The sequence below is a fragment of the Corythoichthys intestinalis genome, chromosome 14, assembly GCF_030265065.1.
Source record: "Corythoichthys intestinalis isolate RoL2023-P3 chromosome 14, ASM3026506v1, whole genome shotgun sequence".
Classification (NCBI taxonomy): Eukaryota; Metazoa; Chordata; class Actinopteri; order Syngnathiformes; family Syngnathidae; genus Corythoichthys; species Corythoichthys intestinalis.
The window spans coordinates 50,937,992-50,961,634 of record NC_080408.1 but is presented as its reverse complement, the minus strand read 5'-3'; the positions used below and the strand labels follow the sequence as shown (position 1 = coordinate 50,961,634).

Genomic DNA, 23,643 nt, shown 5'->3' with positions numbered 1-23,643 from the left:
GGAGGTAGGGGAAACACCACTAATTTTGCTACTGAAAGTCTGAGTTGGCATAACATAAAACTGTGAACTTGCTAACCTGCAAAACTACTGCAGTCAGGCCGGCCTCCACTAGGAACAATGAAGTCAAGCTAGCCGTCCCTCATTTGGATCATTGTTTGCATTATGTGCATTACGGTAATGCAATGCAGTGGCTTTAGACTGCAAGTCACTTTATTTAAAAAAACAAAAAAAAACAAATAAAAACGGGGAACTATCCAAGAATGGGTCCACTTCAGGGGGACACTGAGATGTCCATGAATTAAAACGAAAAAAAAACTCTTTGAAATGAAATCACACGTCAGAATTACATAAGAGTACTTTGGTCTGAGTTGAGTTGGGATAGTCTAGTATGCCTCAGATATAGATCGGTCCTTGGATATCTGTTTTTTTGTTTTTTTAATTTTCCCAAATCACTTTTACAATACTTTAGTTTGCATCTAGGGGTGCTCCAGTGTCCCCCAGAAGTTGACCCATTCTTGGATAGCTCCCTGTTTTTTTTTTTTTTTTTTTTTTTTTTTGTATAATAAAGGGACTTGCACTTCAAAATGTTTCTTTAGTAGTTTTTCAAAACACAGGTTTGAATCGAATGTTGTATCACCTGAACCAATACACATAAAAATTAGGAGAAGTCAATACAGGTATACGTATTTTGCATTGATCCTTTAACCTAACAACTAATTCGATTAAAAAACCTTGATCTTACAAATTTTACATTGGAAGGCAAAAACATTTTTTGAACCTAAATGTGCATAAACCATCTCCTTTCATTCCAGGTTAAGTGTAATGATAATGCATTGTTCCTTTATAAAGATATGGTCACGTGACCACCTTTCTATGGTTTTCTGGATAACAGGGCTGGCTCTTATTAGCTCCTGGCACACCTCACTTTCCCATACAGTAATTACATTTTGATTGAATATCTACTTATAGAAAATTGAACTAACTGAGCTTCTTAATTCACACATTTTTGCACTAACCTGGGTTTGAGGGAGCGACTTCTGCAATTAAGGGAGGTTTGGTTCTGTGTTCCAGAATACCTAAAGTAAGAGTTGATAATGTTGTTAAAGTTATTGCATTTAATTGTAAAACGAAAAAATAAAAACAGAGATCCACAACCTCTGTGCAGTTTTTGGGATAGCCTATTAACAATTCTTTTATGGGTCAATCTGTAGTCAACCAGCCCCCTATTTTGAAAAAAAAAAAAAAAAAAAAAAAGGCTAACAATGGTGTTAATCGTTAGTGCTACGTTTGCGCTGTAAACATTTTCGTTTGTGCTGCTATCATTTGATGACGTCTATCGCAGCGACGAGCGTACCAACTCGCTGCGAGTCATGTCATCACTCGAAATTAATTTCTCAAGCCCCCCATTTACTGCATAATGGACCCGGAGGGGTGCCATTTGTTAGTGCTACATTTGCGCTAGTTGTTGGAACACCCCTCTGTCATTGACAGAGTTCGTACTCGTGGTTAGTCGCAACGGAATCGCTGCGATTGACGTCATCACGCGAAATTAATATCTCAGTATCTATAAAACCATACCAGCACAAACGTAGCATAAACGATTAACGCCATGTTAAGGGATTTTGAATCAAAATGTGGGGCTGATTGACCTCGGATTGACAAAGACCAAAGAATTGTTCATATATTTAAAAAACGATAGCGGCACAAACAAAAAATATTTCAGCACAAAGAATGACATAATTTTTCGATAAATTTGCATCTAATGGGGGGCCCAGGCATGAAAATGGGTCGGGGTAAAAAAGGTGAGAAGGGTGTGGAGGAAATGTATATGTTCCGGTACACTGTACAACTAGGGCTGTCACAAACGACTAATTTTCTCCCAATTAGTCAGCCGACAATTTTTAGGATTAATCGATTTATGTAATATTTTCTTTTACTAATTTAGCAATTAAATTTTTGATGACGCTTATTAATTCACAAAACATTTCGGAACACTTAAATTCTTTACAAAAGTACAAATAAACACGTATGTAACAACAATAAGTCGCAAATAAACAATGAGGTCAAATGCTCATAGCATTAACTGGTGCAAAAGATGGAATGTAAACAGATTCAGAACACTGACTTTGCCTTTCAACCATGATTCAAAACAATTCTTTAAAACAAATATCTAGCATTAATATTATAGTATACTACTATACGTATATAATAGTAGTATAATAATTATTCATTGCAATCAGATTTTGTCATAAAGGCTGTCATTTTAAAGCTACTCTTAGTGTAGAACCTGAATTCTGAAGTATGTGGGATTAACTCCAGAAATCGTTATTTCTACGACGAACATGACGTGCTCTTATTTTGAAATGTTCACCAGAAGTACGTTCGCTAAACCTCTAACAAGAAGCTTTACACTCCGCATAAAAATGGTAAATGGAGAGCACTTATATACCGCATTTATCTACATTGTTACAATGCCCAAAGCTTTTTTTGTCATTTCATGTGGTGTAGTAATCAATTATTTTTCGTTTTTTTCGTTTGCAAATGCTGTTAAGCAGCGATTTTTCATGTTCGAAGCGTCACTTTTTAACCGCAAGTTTGCGTCACGGAGAAGACTGCCAATATATCATGACAGGCTATGTAGGTTGTCTTTTTTCCCCATTAGCCTCAATGTAGCAATGCTAACGTTTACAGTGTTTAATATAGATGTGTTTCCTTATTTTGTATGTCTGAACTATAATTCTACGGCGTGTTGATGACCAATAAACATCTGTGAAAAGAACTGGAGTCTCATATGCCATCAACACGCACGTGTACAAGCACGCACATATTTATGCACGCACTCACGCGACGATAAAACGCAGCCGTGAAAATTACACATTATATTGCATATCGCAATAGGCTTAGCAACTTCAATAAAACATATTGTTAGTTAGATGGATTTACAATCTGCCAGTTTGTCTCCTGTCAACTTCCAAAATTACAACTGGGTGACGGCACTTTAGGTGTTCATTCACAGCTGACGTGCAGCCAAGCTTGGCTTTGAAGAGACAGGACACAACAGTGTACCCGCCTGTAATTCGTTGAAATAAATCAATGTTTTGGCCACCTTGGTGCGCTTATTTGGCTTTGTGCCACTTTCCCAGCTTGCATACCAAGCGTCCGACATTAAAAAAAATCTCCCGACCCCCCTCTTAAAAATGTTCTCCTTGGATCTACACAATTCACATAGGTCACCCTTTTTTACTTCAAAACAGCGAATTTCACCGAAAGGTGAGAGATTTTCATGCCTGGGGGCCAACTTCACGGAGGTTAGACATCTCGATTCAATTTTGTATTAATAATGGATTACTTGAGCAAGAGCTGAAGTCAATCGAAATGTCATCTATCGCCACATCTGAAAGAGCATTGGAGCCTCTGATTCCCTCCACAATGATCTGACAGGGCCAAAATGAAAACAATCAAAATAACACCAACGAAATCTGTCTAGGAATCAATTAAAAATTGACACATTATCGAACCTGGAAAGGTCTGGAGACATTGACATCAACTTTTGCTAAATGCCATTCTTGCCCATGGTTGTTCTTAATGGACCAAATCTTGGTAGCTTTGTTTCCTTGAAGCAAGTATATATTTAAGGCCATGGCTGTGGCAGAGCCATACATATGGTACCAGAAGCGGAGGCAGACTGGGCCACTGTGGTGGCACTCTGTGCTCAACAGACGAGCTGGGTCTCCTCGTGTCACATGGTCGCCCTCAATGTACAAGTAGAATCCAGCTAGATGGATCATGAGACAGAATGGGGTTTGTTATTAAATCAGGAAGTCGATAAACCAATGCAGTATGATGGTGATGTTGGGTCCTACTGTACCCCCCGTGGTGTGGTCATTGTCTGGTCCACTTCCGACTGATGGGGTGGCACCAGAATATCTTGTCCAATCAAAGGTGTCCTGTATGAGTTGCTGCCAGGTACACAGATTCTTCTCAAAGTCGCAGTTAATGGGACAAGCTTTAGGGGGAAACGTGTCATTAAATGAGAGTATTCATTTTTCCAGATGGAACATAGCAATACCTGACAAGTGTTTAACCGTAGCTTTCATACAGAGGTATGAAAAAGTATCTGAACCTTTTAGAATTTCTCACATTTCTGCATAAAATGACCATCAAATGTGATCTCGTCTTTGTCAAAATTACACAGATGTAAAAACAGTGTCTCCTTTAACTAAAACCACCCAATCATTTATAGGTTTTCATATTGTAATGAGGATAGCATGCAAACAATGACAGAAGGGGGAAAAATAAGTAGGTGAAGCTCTGCCTAAAGAGACTTAAAAAGCTATTAAAACCAATTTTACCAAACAATTTAAGTCATTGTGCCCAATCCCTAAAGAGTGGTTTAAAGCTGCCCTGCTGATGTGCATCATAGCTCAGTAAAAAGAGCTGTCTGAAGACCTGCAATCAAAGATTGTTGATTTGTATAAAGCTGGCAAAGGATACAAAACCATCTCTAAAAGTATGGATGTTCATCGCTTTACAGTCATAGAAGTTGTCTACAAGTGGAGAGAATTTGGCACTGTTGGCTCTCTCCCAAGGAGTGGTCGTCCACCAAAGATGACGTCAAGAGTTCAGCACAGAATACTCAGAGACGTGGAAAAAGAAGATGAACCCCAGAGTGTCTGCTAAAGACTTACAAAAATCACTGGCACAGTCCAATATCTCTGTGCACACATTAACTATATGTAAAATTATGGCCAAGAATGGCGTTCATTGGAGGACTCTACGGAGGAAGCCACTGCTGTCAACAAAAAAAACATTGTTGCTCGTTGTTGTGGGAAAATATTTTGTGGACTGATGAGACGAAAGTTGAATTTTTGGGAGTAACACACAACATCATGTGTGGAGGGAAAATGGAACAGCTCACCAATATCAACACCTCATCCCCACCGTGAAGCATGGTAGCGGGAGCCATTTTGGGCTGTTTTGCTCCCTCAGGGTCTGGACAACTTTCAATCATTAAAGTAAGAATAAATTCAAAAGTTTATCAAGATGTTTTGCAGGAAAACCTGAGGCCGTCTGTCAGACAGTTGAAGCTTAAAAGAGGACGGATGCTGCAACAAGACAATGATCCAAAACACAGAAGCAAATCAACTTCAGAATGGTTTCAGAAAAATAAAATGCATGTTCCGGAGTGGCCAAGTCAAAGTCCAGACTTGAATCTCATTGAGATGCTGTGGCATGATCTTAAGACAGCGATTCATGGCAGACATTCCAGGAATCTGACGGAACTACAGCAGTTTTGTAGAGGAGAATGGGCCAAGATTAGTCCTGATCGATGTGCCAGACTGATCTGCAGCTACAGGAAGGGTCTGGTTGAAGTTATTGCTGCCAAAGAGAGGGCTGGGAGGGTGCAAAATATTTAATGTGATCGTTCACCTACTTATTTTCCCCCGTTCTGTCATTGTTTGTGTACTATGCTCTTTAAAATATGAAAACCTATAAATGTTTGGGTGGTTTTAGGTAAAGCAGGCACTGTTTTTTCATCTGTGTGATTTTGACAAAGATCAGATCCCATTTGACGGTGATTTTATGCAGAAATGTGAGAAATTCCAAAAGGTTCAGATACTTTTTCATACCACTGTAGCTTTGGAAATGTAAAGCACATGCTGTGAATTTGCTCCAAAATGAATGATTTAATTTTACGATTTAACTGAAATCTTTAATCTCTTACAAGATGGATCTGCTGTTTGAGATGGAATTGTTGAAAAGGGTGGGGTTGCTTGAGGTTTTTTTGTAGTTTGAGTTTCTGCTGAAAATTACAAGAAAGGAAACTCAGTTATTTAAACTGAAATATCGTTTTGTAGAATGTCATATTTTGAAAGAAACACCCGATTAAATGATGTCCATTCCCCATTGTCATCCCGAGGTCAACTAGCTCCGCCATTTTGATTAAAAATGGCTTAAAATAGTCATATATGCTTTGTATGTGCTTTAATAAGTTTTGTTTGTGCTGCAATCTATTTTTTAGATATAAATTCCAGTGATGATGTCACGCAGCCCCTCATTTATTGAAAAATTGACCTAAAATGGTGCCATTTGTCTATGCTACAATTGTACTGCCATCATTTTATACTGATATTAATTTCGAGTGATAACATCAATCGCAGCCCCTCCGTCGCGGCTGACGGAGCGTACCAAACCTCTCAATAACAGAGGGGTATCCCAAAATCTAGTGCAAACGTAGCACACACAAATAGCACCCTTTGGGTTCATTTTACAGTCAATGGGGGACTGCGAGTCATGTCATCCTTCGAAATTAATATATCAAAAATGATAGCAGCATAAACGAAACCTTTTACAGAACAAACGAAGCATAAACGATTGACACCATTTTTACCCATTTTTAATCAAAATGGGGTGCTGGTTGACCTTGGACTGACCTATAAAAAGAAATGTAAATATATTAAAAACGAACCTTTTTACAGGAAAAACAATTGACATCATTTTCATATAAATTTGCATCTGACTGAGGCCCAAGAAAATGCCACATGGAAAAAAATATGCCACATGACAAAGTCCATTTTGCCACGTTGCAAAAAAAAATGCCCCATGGCAAAATCCATTTTGCCATACGGCAAATACCACTTTTTGCTTTCTCACTGTCTCCCTTAATATGAGAGAGCCATGCAGACTGTGCATGCCAAAATGATATCTAGTCCGCGGCGCTACAGTGGGCAGAACAAGTATTTGATACACTGCCGATTTTGCTGGTTTCCCACTTGCAAGCCATGTAGAGGTCTGTAATTTGTATTATAAGTTCTCTTCAACTGTGAGGGACGGAATCTAATACAAAAATCCAGAAAATCACATTGTATAATTTTTAAATTATAAATTTGTATTTAACTGCATGAAATAAGTATTTGATACATTACCAGCTAGTAAATATTTCGGCTCTTAGTTCTTTTTTAAGAACCCCTCCTGTTCTCCACTCATTACCGGAAGTAACTGCACCTGTTTGAACTTGTTACCTTTATAAAAGACACCTGTTCACGTGCTCAAACAAACAAACTCCAACCTCTCCACAATGGCCAAGACCAAAGAGCTGTGTAAGGACATTAGGGATAAAATAATAGACCTGCACAAGGCTGGGATGGGCTACAGGAAAATAAGCAAGCAGCTTGGTGAGAAGGTAACAACTGTTGGAGCGATTATTAGAAAATGGAAGAAGTTCAAGTTGACGGTCAATCTGCCTCGTTCTGGGGCTCCATGCCAGATCTCACCTCGTGGGGCATCACTGATCATGGGGAAGGTGACGGATCAGCCCAGAACTACACGGCAGGACCTGGTCAATGACCTGAAGAGAGCTGGAACATGGATTAAAGAGAGCATGGATTAAAATCCTACAGCGCACGCAAGGTCCCGCTGCTGAGGCCAGTGCATGTCCAGACACGTCTGAAGTTTGCCACTGACCATCTGGATGATCCAGGGGAGCAATGGGAGAAGGTCATGTGGTCGGATGAGACCAAAATTGAACTTTTTGGGCTAAGCTCGACTCGTCGTTTTTGGATGGAAAAGAAGGATGAGTACAACCCCAAGAACACCATCCCAACCGTGAAACATGGAGGAGGAAACATCATTTTTTGGGGCTGCTTCTCTACCAAGGGTACAGGACGACTGCACCGTATTGAGGGGAGGATGGATGGGGCTACGTATCACCAGATCTTGGCTGACAACCTCCTTCCTTCAGTGAGAGCCCTGAAGATGGGTCGTGGCTGGGTCTTCCAGCATGACAACGACCCAAAGCACACAGCCAAGGCAACTAAAGAGTGGCTCCGTAAGAAGCATCTTAAGGTCCTGGAGTGGCCTAGCCAGTCACCAGATCTGAACCCGATAGAAAATCTATGGAGGGAACTGAAAGTCTGTGTTGCCTGGCAGCAGCCCCGAAACCTGAAGGCTCTGGAGAAGATCTGCATGGAGGAGTGGGCCAAAATCCCTGCTGCAGTGTGTGCAAACCTTGTCAAGGACTACAGGAAACGTTTGGTATCTGTAATAGCAAACAAAGGTTTCTGTACCAAATATTAAGTTCGATTTTTGTGATGTATCAAATACTTATTTCATGCAATTAAATGCAAATTTATTATTTAAAAATCATACGTCATTTTTTTTTTTTTTTTTTTTGTATTAGATTCCGTCCCTCACAGTTGAAGAGAACTTATGATACAAATTACAGACCTCTACATGCTTTGCAAGTGGGAAAACCAGCAAAATCGGCAGTGTATCAAATACTTGTTCTCCCCACTGTAACTGGATATACTGTCTATAGGTCTATATACAGTCTATGCTACTGCCAGTTTGAATTGAATTAAGTGTATATTTGACTAAAACAGTCTAACCGCATGAGCCTCTTCTAATGCCGATGTTGTTAAATGTCATCCGTTTCTCTGGGAACACTGTCCGGACCGCTTCTAGTACAACCTGTTGAAAAGACAGTTATGTATATTTGCTTGCATATTAACATAAGAAGTTCACCCATTTATTTACTTTTTTATTATTTTTTTACCGTATTTACCTTCGTCTCAGGTTCAATAATACTTAGTGGCACTAACACTTGGCGCCAAGAATCTTGTGGTGGTCCAGGCGAAGTCCAGATTTCCACCAGACCAATACTGCTTTTGAGCAAAGCTCCAACTTTGAAGGTATCAGGACGGGCCAAATACCAGAATTCTAGACATGCTTCACCTTGATTCAGTGCTTCACTTTCTATTCTATCCCATGTTGTAGCATCTGTGTGTAAAAAGGCTGTAAAGTGAATCTAGTCCAGCACGTATTACCTGACATTCATGTTATTCATTTCATCTGTTCTTGTTTTCATTTGATCTGTTTAGTTTAGGAAAGAAGCTTTCACCCCTTCAGACCTGCATTTATTCTGCTCGGGAAAAAAAAAATCTTCGCTGATTTTTACCCCACTCAAATACCAGAACAAAGTGCTGTTTTTTTGGTCGGGGATATTTCATGATTTTATTGGTTATTTATAATGTTAAAGTTACATTGTTTTTAATGAGAAATGAGCACTTACGTTTGCCATTTTGAAGTTTTGTTTAGTCTCAGCCATTTTCAAAGAGCCAGAAATAGCAAAGAAGGCATGCTAAACCTCATGATTTGATTTCAATGGGTCCTATAATCTTTCAGAAGTGGTAATAGCAACTAAATTCAATGTATTTATTGATTTAGAGACGCAAACGTGTCATGTCCGTCTGCAGCATGCTCAGGTCTGAAGGGGTTAAGTTGCATCACAATAAAAAAAGTTAAAACACTCCTTAATGGGTTGTCTTCCAATAAAACAAGAAGCACATCTGCTTCATGTAATAATTATTGAAAACAAAGTGGCTTTTTTGATAGGGAGAGAGAAAGAATAGATAGAGCAGATCATGGTATAAAATATTATCAAGCTTGTTTAAATACATTAAAAAAATATAAAGAAACAAAAGACTGATGCTTTGTAAATCACTACTGAACTGCATGGACGTCGCCAGACATATTTCAGTGGGGCACGTACCCAAGTATTGATCTGCAGTGCCCCAGTATAAATTTCACCGGAAAAAAAAAAAAGTTAAAAAAAAATTTTTTTAATTTACATAGCATAATCTACAGCAGTGTTTTTCAACCGGTGTGCTAGTGTGAGAAATTATCCGATGTTGCATTTATATATACCAGGGGTGGGCAAACCGGTCCTCGAGGGCCACTGTGGGTCCTGGTCTTTGTTCCAACTGATTCAGCACAGACAGTTTAACCAATGAGGTTTCAGTGGAAACAAGAAGCACCTGACTGCAATCAACTGATTGCACTTGTAAGACACCAGATTGGTGAAAGGCTGTCCTCATGATGGGTATGAACAAAAACCCGCACCCACTGCGGCCCTTTGTGGAATAGTTTGCCCACCCCTGATATATACGGTGCCCTCCATAATTATTGGCACCCCTGAAAAAGATGTGTTTTTTAGCTTCTAATATTTTTTTTAATTCAAATAATATGGGACCTTAATGGAAAAAAAAGAGAAAAATCCAACCTTCAATACAAGTGCATTCATTCACTGGGGAAAAATCCCACATAAAGAAAAAAATATTGGACATCAAATAATGTGTGTCACAAATTATTAGCACCCCTGGTGTTAAAACTTTGTACAACCCCTTTTTGCCAACAAAACAAGGTCTGGGGCCTGAGATGGCCATGGGAGGAGCTTGATTTTGTGTCTGGTGAACCATTTCTGTGTAGATTTGGCCATATGTTAAGGGTCATTGTCTTGCTGAAAGACCAAGTGACGACCCATCTTCAGCTTTCGGGCAGAGGGCAACAGATTTTGATCTAAAATGTCCTGGTATTTCAAAGCATTCATGATGCCATGCACCCTAACAAAGTTCCCAGGGCCTTTGGAAGCGAAACAGCCCCACAGCATCACTGACCCACCCCCATACTTCACAGTGGGTATGAGGTGCTTTTCAGCATGCGCATCTTTCGTGGCACGCCAGACCCACTTACAGTGTTTGTCGCCAAAAAGCTCAATCTTGGTCTCACACAAAAATACGCAAGGTCCCAGGCTTCAACTGGGACCATGTCCTTTGGTCAGATGAGACCAAGATTGAACTTTTTGGCAACAAACACTCTAAGTGGGTGACGTGTGTGACGACCGTCAATCCTCCCCCTGTGTTTTATTCCAACACATTGTTGAGGACAGCAATGTGCCTAATGGCTAGAAATCCAAGCAGTTCTTGAATGCGACACGAGCAGCTATCTAACAGCGCCATGGTGTTAAGCAAGTTTAAACGTCATCTCCAAACAACACACTTCAAAACAAGTTGATGGACTATTTTGTTCGCCTTCGTGAAAATGCAGAGAAACAGGCAACTTTTTTGATAAGAACTACAAAGGTAAATGAGGAAGCCCTCAAAGCCTTGTTGCTGAACTTGTTGCCAAATCCAAAAAGTCCCACACCGTGACGGACATTAATACTACCTGCCTGAAAGCCATTGTCTGCGAGATGCTCGGCCCTGATATGGTTAAAGACATTGGTCAAGTCCCACTGTCTGATAATTGTGAGCTTTTTCAGGCCTAACTGCTATAAAAAATACATATAAAAGAAAGACTGAGAGCTGTTGGAGAATAAAGATACCGACTTTGTGTTCATCTAAACAGGCTCAAGTTTCACACTGAGGAAGTATATACAGTGGGGCAAATAAGTATTTAGTCAACCACTAATTGTGCAAGTTCTCCCACTTGAAAATATTAAACACGCCTGTAATTTTCACCATGGGTAAACCTCAACCATGAGAGACAGAATGTGGAAAAAAACCCAGAAAATCACATTGGTTGATTTTTAAAGAATTTATTTACAAATCATGGTGGAAAATAAGTATTTGGTCAATACCAAAAGTTCATCTCAATACTTTGTTATGTACCTTTTGTTGGCATTAACGTAGGCCAAACGTTTTCTGTAACTCTTCACAAGCTTTTCCCACACTGTTGCTGGTATTTTTGCCCATTCCTCCATGCAGATCTCCTTTAGAGCAGTGATGTTTTGGGGCTGTCGTTGGGCAACACGGACTTTCAACTCCCTCCACAGATTTTCTATGGGGTTGAGATCTGGAGACTGGCTAGGCAACTCCAGATTTTCTATGGGGTTGAGATCTGGAGACTGGCTAGGCAACTCCAGGACCTTGAAATGCTTCTTACGAAGCCACTCCTTTGTTGCCCTGGCTGTGTGTTTGGAATCATTGCCATGCTGAAAGACCCAGACACGTCTCATCTTGATGATGGAAAGGAGATTTTCACTCAAAATTTCTCGATACATGGCTCCATTCATTCTTTCCTTTACACAGATCAGTCATCCTGGTCCCTTTGCAGAAAAACAGCCCCAAAGCATGATGTTTCCACCCCCATGCTTCACAGTGGGTATGGTGTTCTTCAGATGCAATTGTGTATTCTTTCTCCTCCAAACACGAGAACATGTGTTTCTATCAAAAAGTTCTATTTTGGTTTCATCTGACCATAACACATTCTCCCAGTCCTCTTCTGGATCATCCAAATGCTCTCTAACGAACCGCAGACGGGCTTGGACGTGTACTTTCTTCAGCAGGGGGGCACGTCTGGCAGTGCAGGATTTGAGTCGCTGGCGGCGCATTGTGTTACTGATAGTAGCCTTTCTTACTGTGGTCCCAGCTTTCTGTAGGTCATTCATTAGGTCCCCCCGTGTGGTTCTGGGATTTTTGCTCACCGTTCTTGTTATCATTTTGACGCCACGGGGTGAGATCTTGCATGGAGCCCCAGATCGAGGAAGATTATCAGTGGTCTGTCTTGTATGTCTTCTATTTTCCAATAATTGCTCCCACAGTTGATTTCTTTACACCACTCGTTTTACCTATTGCAGATTCAGTCTTCCCAGCCTGGTGCAGGTCTACAATTTTGTCTCTGGTGTCCTTCGACAGCTCTTTAGTCTTGGCCATAGTGGAGTTTGGAGTGTGACTGACTGAAGTTGTGGACAGGTGTCTTTTATACCGATAATGAGTTAAAAAAGGTGCCATTAATACAGGTAACGAGTGGAGCCTCCTTAGACCTCTTGAGAAGAAGTTAGACCTCTTTGACAGCCAGAAATCTTGATCTTGAAAAATGATTTTCCACTCTAATCTGGAAATAATTTTTTTAGAAATCAAACAATGTCATTTTCTGTTTTTTTTCCACATTCTGTCTCTCATGGTTGAGGTTTACCCATGTTGACAATTACAGGCCTCTCTAATCTTTTCAAGTAGGAGAACTTGCACAATTTGTGGTTGACTAAATACTTTTTTGCCCCACTGTATACTGAGAAATTATTTTATAATTAAATATACTGTACAGAAAACAATTTTGGAACATTTTTGGTTTGTGGTGTGCCGCAAGATTTTTTCCAATGTAAAAACGTGCCGTGACTCAAAAAGGTTGAAAAACACTGATCTATAGAATACGCCTATTTAATATGGTCATGTTACTCGATTCGCTCCATATATGCAATCTGCACATAGCTCCTTAATATGGTAATTTATGCACGTAATTTTTGCTGTGATGGGCATATGAATTCATAGTTCTGCGAAAAACCTTCGTGAGATATGCTGTGTTCTTGTGTATCGGGAGATCTCAGTTCCCTAGTTGGAAAATCGTTCTGAAGTGTTGTAAATTCGTACAGTGGGATAAAATATGGTTGCTACAAAGATGAGTAGCCTAACATAATGCTCCAACAATACATAACAAGTTGAGTGACTGTTTGGCGCTATTACATACACCATGAAATAGAGAATCTTTTTTTTTTCGAGTACGACAACAACACATGAATGCAGCTTCAATATTCCGGTGCGTGTGCCAATCGTACAGTCGAGGGTGCAGATTACATCTTTCCACCTGCTTTACAGGCTAGCTCCTGCCCATCTTTGTTGTTCTTTTTTACCTTTGTATTTGTATTGATGTTTGTTTGGTCGCCTATTCGCATGATTTGTGAATTTAAATGGTTTAACTTTACTCTTTACGTATCAGGCAACTAACTGTGGTAAACTTCTCTGGTCAAAAACTGAAGTAGCAGATTAGCTGCCATCTTTTGGCTAACTGGCTATGAATACAATGACAAGTAAATGCGATTTGAGCGAGAGACTGTCACCCAAGAGCTTTGTATAATATTATGTTAATATGATATGTGGTATTTGAACTGTATCAATACTGATGCATAGACTTCATAATCAGGGGTGAAAGTGGTTAGAATTTCTTGCCGGAACTCCCCGACGTGAAGGTTGCCACGGAGCCAGAAATTTTCTTTATTGATTTTTTTTTTTTTTTTTTTTTTTTTTTTTTATGGGGTCAAACCTCTTAAACTACTGAAATGCAAAGAAAACTCTTTTAGCACAGTTATTTCTATAAATATACATAAATATACATATATATACATGTATATATATATATATATATATATATATATATATATATATATATATATATATATATATATATATATATATATATATATATATATATATATATATACAGAGTTTGTTATTGTCTATTAGTATGTTTCTGAATGAGAACACTGTAAAATACGACAACTCACCCTTCTGCTCATCTGATTATTTTTTTTCTTGATTGCCTTGATGTAGGCAGGCTCCTGACTATAAGCTTTTAGTAGCTTCTTAAGGAGACCTGACTCACACATAATCTTGGCTCAGCACTATGATATGATGTACAATTTGTAAATATGAATGTGTGTGAATAAATTGAAATTGAATTGAATGTAGAACACATTCAAAAACTGATTTTCATTCAAAATTGTATTTTTTCAATGATTTGCAGGATAAAAGTTAACAAAAAGAGCAATAACCTCAACCTCCATCTCCTAATTTCTATTTTCCCTCATTTCATCACATACTAAATGCCAAATCTCAATTTTAACTACTTAAGAACATAGGATGTATAATAAAATTGAAGGTAATGTAAACATTTACATTATTTTTAATAATAAAGATCTAGGTAACATACATTCAGAAAAATAAGTACTAATGACTTATATTATGCAGAGTGAAATGGAATATAGTTTGAAGATCGCACAAACATTGACTTTTTTAAATCATAAGGAAATGAATAAGTAGCCTAACATACAAATAAAAGTCCAAAGTGCACATTGAAAGCAAAGATGCTCTGAACCTCCCCTTTAGAGGAAATAAAATATGATAAATAAGCCTCCTCAACTCTTTCATTGCTCTTAAAGATTTGATCCATTTTATGCTGCATTGCCCTTTTTTTGTCGCATCAATTCAACAACCTTATTTCTTTTTTTTTTTTTATGCTGTTCCAAAAAACATGCACATTTGAACCAATCCGAGCTATCTCTGCTGATCACATGTCAGTATGCCAGCCAATTGATTGGATAAATGAGTCCAGGCGTTTTGCTTTGCTGCGTGCATTCACACATTGACGTGACTCATCATCGTCAGACTCAGATAACTGCAGCAGCTGGGGAAACCTCCATGCCGTCCGTGGAATAAAATAATGAATATTGGTGGAAACGGATCACGCTATACAAGCCCTTTATTATGCTTGTTGTTAACATTTGTGTATGTAAATCTGATGTTGGAAGATTGTTTTCTTCTTGGAGATGAAATGCATGTGTGGCAGCTTAGCTTTTTTTTTTTTTTTTTTTTTTTTACATAGCGTTTATACAGTTGCCGTCGTATTTTCGTAATCAAAGCACCGTGTAATGGAACAGCAGTCCGGCCCTGAATCTTATACCAGAACAACATTCCGGCCCTGAATCGTATACCGGAACTGTGTTCTGGCCCTGAATCTTATACAGGAACTGCGTTCCTGAACGTTCTGGCCCACTTTCACCCCTGTTCATAATGTATTGACGGGACAAGGGGCGCGAGGCCGATAAATAGGGGGCCTGCATTGTTGGTGTGGCCGTCACGGCTGACCGAGTGGAATCACAGACAAAGAGCTTTTTTAGTTGAAAATTCTTATGAATAAATGCTTACATCCCTGCATTCTTTATAGATATGGACGTAAAACAGTCTCGATTCTTGGTTAAAAGCAAAAAAAAAAAAAGTACAGTTATCATTTATTTTACGTAAATATGTCGAAGTACAATGCTAGTCTGTTAGTAAATGTAGCCAACGGCCGCCTTATGTACACAGCTTTTCCGGTGAAAAGTCTTGTGAAAAAATGCTTAAATCCCCAAATTCTGTATAGATATGGAAGTAAAACAGTCTAAATGCTTGGTTAAAAGTAAAAAAAAAACGTGCAATTTGCATTTATTTTACGTAAATATGTCCAAGTACAATGCTAGTGTGCTATGCAACATCTGCAATGTTAGTGCTGCTACGTCATAAAAATGGGGTAGTGACGGGATCTGTCGTTCACTTGAGGAAAGGAATCCATTCCAGTTCGTTCAGTAAAAAGACTCGTTCAAACAAATCGTTCAACGAATCGTTCGCCCCCCCCTCAACCCCCCTCCCCGCCCAAATGAATCGTTCGCTTAGTGAATGGGAAGTGACGTTGCCGAACGAATCACCAAAGACCGCTTCGCAGTATAACTGAACGGGAAGTGACATTGCTCGGTCCCTCCCTAGTCTCTTGCACACAGGCTCCTCATTGACCGCTCGTCGTAGTTTCAGAAATGAGTGACGGACGATATCATTCTGTTTTCCCAGCTTCGTCTCCCTCCCACTGCTGCAAAAGCGAGGGAGAACTTTCGCGTCGTCTGTCGTATTTCTATGGGATCAAAGTCATGGCTCGTGCTTGCATTTCATTTTAGGACACGATTAAACATTTTCCTTTTGTAGGGGGAGTGGGGATTTGGGGTCGGAGCGCACGGACTTTCTTTAGCATGATCTTGATCACATATACAATGCTGCTGCTACCAGCAAACGCGGCATGCTTGCTGTCACGAAAATAAAAATAAATCGAAAGTTTAATTTCTAAATATGGAACGACCAACACATCATATGTACCTCACGCTCTATTGTGTTTTTGTTTTTATGCTCATCATTATTATTTTTGGTAACTATTATTAAAACTAAAGTGTAAATCGCTAGTTGTCAAATCTGTTGCTCTGAAATGAAAACAATACTACATTTTGATATTAGACAGTTTCATTGCAAATCACTGGTATTAATAAATAAAATAATCACGTCAGCTCCCCTGTTGTCCCCTCATCTCAGATCGTCAAATGCTGACGAGAAATAATTGTTTGCTCTTTACGATGTCACCTTTCTACTCTCATTAGTCTGTTAAGAAAAATGTAGACATATTGCGACATCTCCTGTGCCCGCGTGCGTTGTTTTTGGGCGCTTAAGTACAACATGATGGATGGATGGACATAATTTGTCAAACCAACCAAAACCCGACACGCTCTGATGCGAAAAAAATAAATAAAACACTCGGGAAAAAAATTGACATGTATATACAGTTTCATTGCAAATCAGTATTATGGTGATCATACAAAATATTCTTTCTTCTGTGCACATATGAGGTAAATATTGCTGCCATGAAGCCTCCATACAATGACAGTTCTCTCCCACCAGCACTGCCGTCACGTGACCGCAGCTCAGCTTTTGCTTGCCTCGTAGCTACCCGCGAAAGTGTTTTAAAATACTGTAAATTTTATAGTATGTCGTCATATGTAGTCCCAAGTCTGTTGAGAAAAGTAATACACCAAACCATGCTCGCTAGGTTTGTGTGTGTTTTTGTCTGTTTGAGCAGCATATGATAGGCTCCATAACAAATATGTGACAAAGTAATTTCCTTTCATTTTTTTGACTCGTTCACCGCATGACTGGAAAGCCAAGTTAGCAACAAGCTCGGTCAGGAGCCGGAGGATCGAGTAAGTGAACGGGAAGTGACATAACTCAGTCTTGCCCCCTGCGTGCACGCTGGCTGCCTATTGGCTACACGTGGAAGTGAGTGACAGATGCTCTGATTCTGTTTCCCCTCCCTCCCCTTCCCGCGATGAGGCTGGCGTCTGATTGGTCGTGTGCGATGTCAGAAGACGCTGCCGCTTGCTCAACACCCTCCCACGCAGCTAACAAGCCCCAACTTCATAGAACGAATCAGTGCAGAAGGTGATTAGTTCGGTCTGGTTCACCCAAACAATTCGTTCAAAAAGAACAAATCGTTCACTACCGATACAACACTAAAATGGAGGTGGATCAATTCCCGAAAACACAATAGGTGCTATGAGGTTTAATAAAATTCAAAAAAGTGAATATAGCTAGCGACTGACTTGTGAATAAATGCTTAAATCCCTGAATTCTTTCTAAATATGGACGTAAAACAGTCTCGATTAGTGGTAAAGACAAAAGAAAACCCTTTAGTTAGCATTTATTTTACGTAAATATGTCGAATGTGATGGTAGTCTGTTATCCAATGTGGCAGCCCCCTTAGTTCAACAAAGAGCTTTTGAGTTGAAAATTCTTGTGAATAAATTCTTAAATCCCCTATTTTTTATAGAAATGGACGTAAAAGTCTCTATTCTTGGTTAAAAGCAAAAACCGGGCAGTTGGCAGTTATTTTACGTAAATATTGTGAGGTTTGGAGCAGCAAATTTCAAAATGCATGCATGGTACGAAAAATATAATAATTACCTTGAATTCTCGAACAAATCTCTCCTGAGACAATCTTTCCTGTTTGTATGCGGTACAGCTTTTCAACACAAATCCGGCGTTAGATCGCTGTGGGCCTGCGTTTGTGAATAGCTCCTCTTGATGTGGGCGGCCCCTCTACTTGAATGCGAGGCGCAGTGCATAACCGATCTGTCCCGTCAATACATTATGAAGTCTATGTCTGATGCTATTTATTGCTATTTGTTTATATGATCAAAATGATAAGACCAGAAAGAAAATAATCCATCTGTATGAATTAATTGTCTATCTTTGGGATATAACCTCTAACAATTTTGTATGTGTGCTCATCATAATTTCCAGCTGTTTTACAAGCATTTTATATGCTCCTGCAGTCCCTATAATCTGTAACAGGACGTATTATTTTTTTTATTTCTATTGGACTCAAACAGCATTACCTTTGCAGATGGATATCAGGAAGTCAGGAATGAGAGAGGTAGGCTAGGTAACCCACCTAGGCAACAGAAAATCACTTTTAGGTCATAACCTAGCAGTTGATAAACACTAATTGCATAAAAGTTACAGTGATATCTCCCCATTTCTTTTCAGACAAAGTAGAGCAGCAGAGTGTAGGAAAAGGTGAAGGAGAGATGCATTAGCAGAGGTGAATTGACTATCAACAAGGGATGTCCCAATTTTAGTTTTGAATAATGATGGCTGAAAAGACCAAAAATGTCACTTTTTTATGGAAACTTGTATTTTGGTTTGATTATATATAGTTTAAAGCGCTATTTCTGATTTTTTATGATAGATAAGTGCTTGCTTGCCAGTGCCCTACCGTGCCCCAGTATTGCATATCTAATGACGCCCTGCTGAACTAACGAGTGGATTAACAATGGTAACGCGCAGAACACATCCAAGCTGTTAAAATGTTGGTCCAGTTTCCATTGAATGTAATTAGGAAAATCAGATAATCAATTATTTTGACAGACAGTACATTTTGTCTCAGGTTGGATATTGTTCCTTCCTTACTTGATGTATGCTGAGTCGTTGTCCAGTTGCACACTGCATTTCTGAGTTTCCTGAACGAGCACTGTGTAACATATTCTGCAAAGGAACAGTAAAAATAAGAATTCATTGCACATCTAAAACTGTCAATAAAACATTTTGTGATGTTAAAAAAGAATAACAGCATCATGACCTCATACCTGAATCTGTTCTCCAGTCTGGTAAAGTAATGGATAAAATGTCATTTTCTGCTCTAAAATTAGGGAAATTATAAGAGCATTTTGACAAATTGCTTTTTCCAAATGCCACACCAACTTAAATGAAGAAGTGCGATGTTTAATTTATTACCTGCATTGCGTCCCAGTCGGAATTAGAAAGACTAGAGTCACTGCGACCAACAAATCTGTCCAGAAGCCTTTAAGCATGGCTGATCCCTAAACGTCAGCTCCTCTGTTGCTTATACTCTCACCTTGATGAGCTTGAGAATGGATGATGAGGAGTGACTTTTTTTTGTATTGGTACACAGATGAATGAATCTGACCTTTCCACTGCCAGCACAGAGTGTTAGGCTTTCTGGCGTCACCCTCAAAGGAGCCAGAGAGTGTAAGTAAGGCTTTTATAGCCCACCGCTGAAGAAGATAACCACTGGGGTGGGTGGAGAGAACAGGTTAAAAAACAAAGGACATGATCTGTGGCAAGAAATAAAAATGCTCCTCCACTAATTACATCAGCAACAGTTACAGGAAATGGCGACAGATAAGCAGCAATTTAGTGCTGCTACGTCATAAAAAATGGAGGTGGATCAATTCCCGAAAACACAATAGGTGCCATGAGGATTAATAAAATTCAAAAGTAGATAAATGATTAAGTTACAGGTATATAAAACAGATTATTTTGGTTGATGTTGTCAATGACAACAATCAAATAATAATTTATGGCTGTGATTTGTAAGTGGCCTTTGGCAGAAGGCCTAAAAAGATCATTGACCCAAATATGGATCTGTGCTGACATAAGAACTGAGACAAAGGCTAGGTTCATACCGCTGGGCTTCATGCACAATTTCGAATTTTTGTCATTTCTGTTTTTTTGGCGTGCCCGTTCAGACAGCATTTGTCCATTGCCAATTTAAGTATTACACATGCGCACTAATTCGCAGTCCGAGATACGCTGAGAAAACTGAGCCGCATGCTGTAACGTGTGGCAAGGCAGGATGCGTGCATAAAAGGGAGAAAAAAGGGGAAAAAAGGGGGCAGACTTCAACTTATTCTTTTATTACACAAAAAAATAATTAATCCAGCTCAACTACTCGTCACTTGGGAGTGCAACGGGCCACGCACACGCGGCCACAACGGACTCCCACAAAAAGCGAGGAGCAACTGAAGAAGAAAACGAGCATAAAGAGGCGCCACCGTGTGGTGGATGTCGTAAGGAACAGAGAGGGACACAGAGGTGACCATTACATAGTCCCCCATGATGAGAAAAAGGCTGTCCACAGCCGAACACACCTGATGATTAACCATAAAACAGCTAAACAGCATCCTATACATAGACAACTGTAAGGCAGAAAGGCACGTAGGGCAAAGACCACATGAAAAATAACAAAAACAAATGCACAGTGAATTTTTTCTCTTTGATTTCCAAAAGCATGGAAAACATGAACCTCAATTAAGACAACAATCATGGGCAAATATGGTAACCAAATCAACATAACAAACATAACGAAGAGTCGCACGAAATATTGCCAACAGCCAGAAAAGGCTCACTCTAGGTCAATTCTGTCAGTGTGAAAGGCTTTGGTCCATTTACTATCAGCCGAACCAGATGTCATTCTGGGGCAACATCTGGGCCTAGACTGGTCCCAAGCCATAGAAGAAACAGAGTTCAGACCGTTGCATCCAAGAAATAGACGCTGAGCCGAAAGGTGAAGCTCTCGATTTACCAGTCGATCTACGTTCCTCCCCTCATCTATGGTCACGAGCTGTGGGTCGTGACCGAAAGAACAAGATCCTGGATACAAGCGGCCGAAATGAGTTTCCTCGGCAGGGTGTCCGGGCTTTTTCTTAGAGATAGGGTGAGAAGCTCAGTCACCCGGGAGGGACTCGGCGTCGAGCCTCTACTCCTCCGTGTTGAGGAGCCAGCTGAGGTGGCTCGGGCATCTGATTCGGATGCCTCCTAGACGCCTCCCTGGAGAGGTGTTCAGGGCATGTCCCACCAGCGGGAGGCCCCGGGGTCGACCCAGGACACGCTGGAGAGAGTATGTCGCTCAGCTGGCCTAGAAACGCCTTGGAATCCCCCCAGAGGAGCTGTCTGAAGTGGCTGGGGAGAGGGAAGTTTGGGCTTCCCTGCTAAAGCTGCTGCCCCCGCGACCTGACCCAGGACTATGCGGAAGATGGATGGATGGATGGATGGATGGATGGATGGATGGATGGATGGATGGATGGATGGATGGATGGATGGATGGATGGATGGATGGATGGATGGATGGATGGATGGATGGATGGATGGGATGGATGGATGGATGGATGGATGGATGGATGGATGGATGGATGGATGGATGGATGGTCCAGGACTTGTAAGTTATGCAATCTACAGTATGTTCCAAGATACAGTATGTAGAGCGGCTGCTTGTCCTGCTGATGTTAAAAAAAAAAAAAAAAGCATAGTATAAATGTGTATAAATATAGCATAAATGTGTGTTTCTTGATGAACAAACCATCGCGTAATTGTGGGTGTGGAATGAGTGAGATATCCACCTTTTACATTCCAGAAGCCCTGATAGTTTGTGTCAACAGAGAGCAGCCCAAAAACAAATATTTGAACTGTCCAGCCGAAGAGAACGTCTTTGTTAAGCAGTTATAAAGTAGATATAGGTGATTAACATGTATGAATATGAATCACATTACTCCACTGTCTTTGATATTGGAACGGTACATGAAGTGCTTTTTTTGGGAAAGGGGATTCAATCTATATGCTATCTGACGAGACAGCTGTTTGATTTCTCAACAAATAATGCAGATTTATCTTTATTTGTCTGAACAATTCAACTGTAGTTATGTATGAAAGCACAAGAAGAGATAAAAGCAGCAATTTGTGGTTTCACATTACAGTAGTTTTAAACACATATATTTTAAATGCACCTGTCCCACATGGTTATTGTGTTTTTTTCCTTCCCACACTTGTTTATTCATTTGCCCTACAATGCACACGCGCTTGTCAGCATTGCTCAAGCAAATGGTAAAATTGTACAGTTACGTCAATACTGTAATATGTGCAGTGAGATTACTGGAAAGGGTTTGCCTGTCTAATGATAAGGCACTAAACGCAATCTCTCCATTGGATATAACATATAGAGGATTTTAGTTCACTATGACCAGTTCGAGATGGGACACCTTTACTTGAGGGAATGAATCAACAAAAATATCCTTAAATGTAAACCTCACTTTGATGATATTACATAATTATTGACTTCCCTCCAAATCCATAAACCTGCAGTTGTTGTGACACATCCTCAAGCAAACAAAGGCCATTTCTTATCAACCTTTTTTATTAGCTATCGACCTCGCCCACTGAAAGCAGGAGGGAGTGAAACAAACGTCCAGTGCAAGTAAACGTAGGAAGTGTACACTCTTTGGGGAATAGAAATGTCACAATTTATGAACTATGAATGATCTTGTTCTTTGTGCAGTCATCATTTCGTCACAGGTAACGCTTGAACGCCTCAATGAAGACAATTTTTTGGGAGCGAATGGGGGGACAGGACAAATCCTGTGTTAGCTATTTTGGGACATCTTATTGCCTGACCAGGAGTGCAAAATTCAATAATACATAAATTATTAAACATGTTATTAAAATGCTTCTATTTCAGTATTTCAATGTTTAAGTATTTAATTGTTTCCATTATTATTTATTTATTTCCAATTTTCATTTTTTCATTTCAATTTCTAATCATTTAACTTTCTATACATATATATTTCACTTTTTATTTGTTTATTTCAATTTTTGTTTATTTATTATTAAAGTTTGTATTTAATTGTTTCAACATTTATTTCCATTTTTATTCATTTATTTCAACCTTTATTTGTTCCAATTAGGGCTGCCCAAAACGTATTTATAATAATTATAATTTCTCCCGATTAGTCAGCTGACTTTTTTTACTCGATTAATCTAATCTTATATATATACAGTGCCTTGCAAAAGTATTCGGCCCCCTTGAATCTTGCAACCTTTCGCCACATTTCAGGCTTCAAACATAAAGATAAGAAATTTAATTTTTTTGTCAAGAATCAACAACAAGTGGGACACAATCGTGAAGTGGAACAACATTTGTTTGATAATTTTAACTTTTTTAACAAATAAAAAACTGAAAAGTGGGGCGTGCAATATTATTCGGCCCCTTTACTTTCAGTGCAGCAAACTCACTCCAGAAGTTCAGTGAGGATCTCTGAATGATCCAATGTTGTCCTAAATGACCGATGATGATAAATAGAATCCACCTGTGTGTAATCAAGTCTCCGTA

The 23,643-nt window shown here is 39.5% G+C and overlaps 1 protein-coding gene across 3 annotated transcripts in view; it reads right to left on the bottom strand.

Moving 5' to 3' along the window:
• wu:fb63a08 (MAM and LDL-receptor class A domain-containing protein 1) overlaps positions 1–23,643 on the bottom strand; it is a 63,263-nt gene that overhangs the window by 20,736 nt on the left and 18,884 nt on the right. Inside the window, exons 3-13 of one of the 3 annotated variants that reach the window (XM_057856944.1) lie at positions 19,669–19,772; positions 19,476–19,605; positions 19,328–19,380; positions 19,152–19,226; positions 8,564–8,778; positions 8,388–8,469; positions 5,726–5,803; positions 3,869–4,006; positions 3,519–3,775; positions 3,350–3,434; positions 1,017–1,076 (exon numbers count right to left, since the gene is read on the bottom strand). In XM_057856944.1, coding sequence (XP_057712927.1) covers positions 1,017–1,076; positions 3,350–3,434; positions 3,519–3,775; positions 3,869–4,006; positions 5,726–5,803; positions 8,388–8,469; positions 8,564–8,778; positions 19,152–19,226; positions 19,328–19,380; positions 19,476–19,552 — 1,120 coding nt within the window. In that variant the 5' untranslated portion in view covers positions 19,553–19,605; positions 19,669–19,772. Of the gene's footprint in view, positions 1–1,016; positions 1,077–3,349; positions 3,435–3,518; positions 3,776–3,868; positions 4,007–5,725; positions 5,804–8,387; positions 8,470–8,563; positions 8,779–18,577; positions 18,634–19,151; positions 19,227–19,327; positions 19,381–19,475; positions 19,773–23,643 lie in introns of those variants that run through there. The other 2 variants (XM_057856946.1, XM_057856945.1) reach the window with 2 other exon arrangements.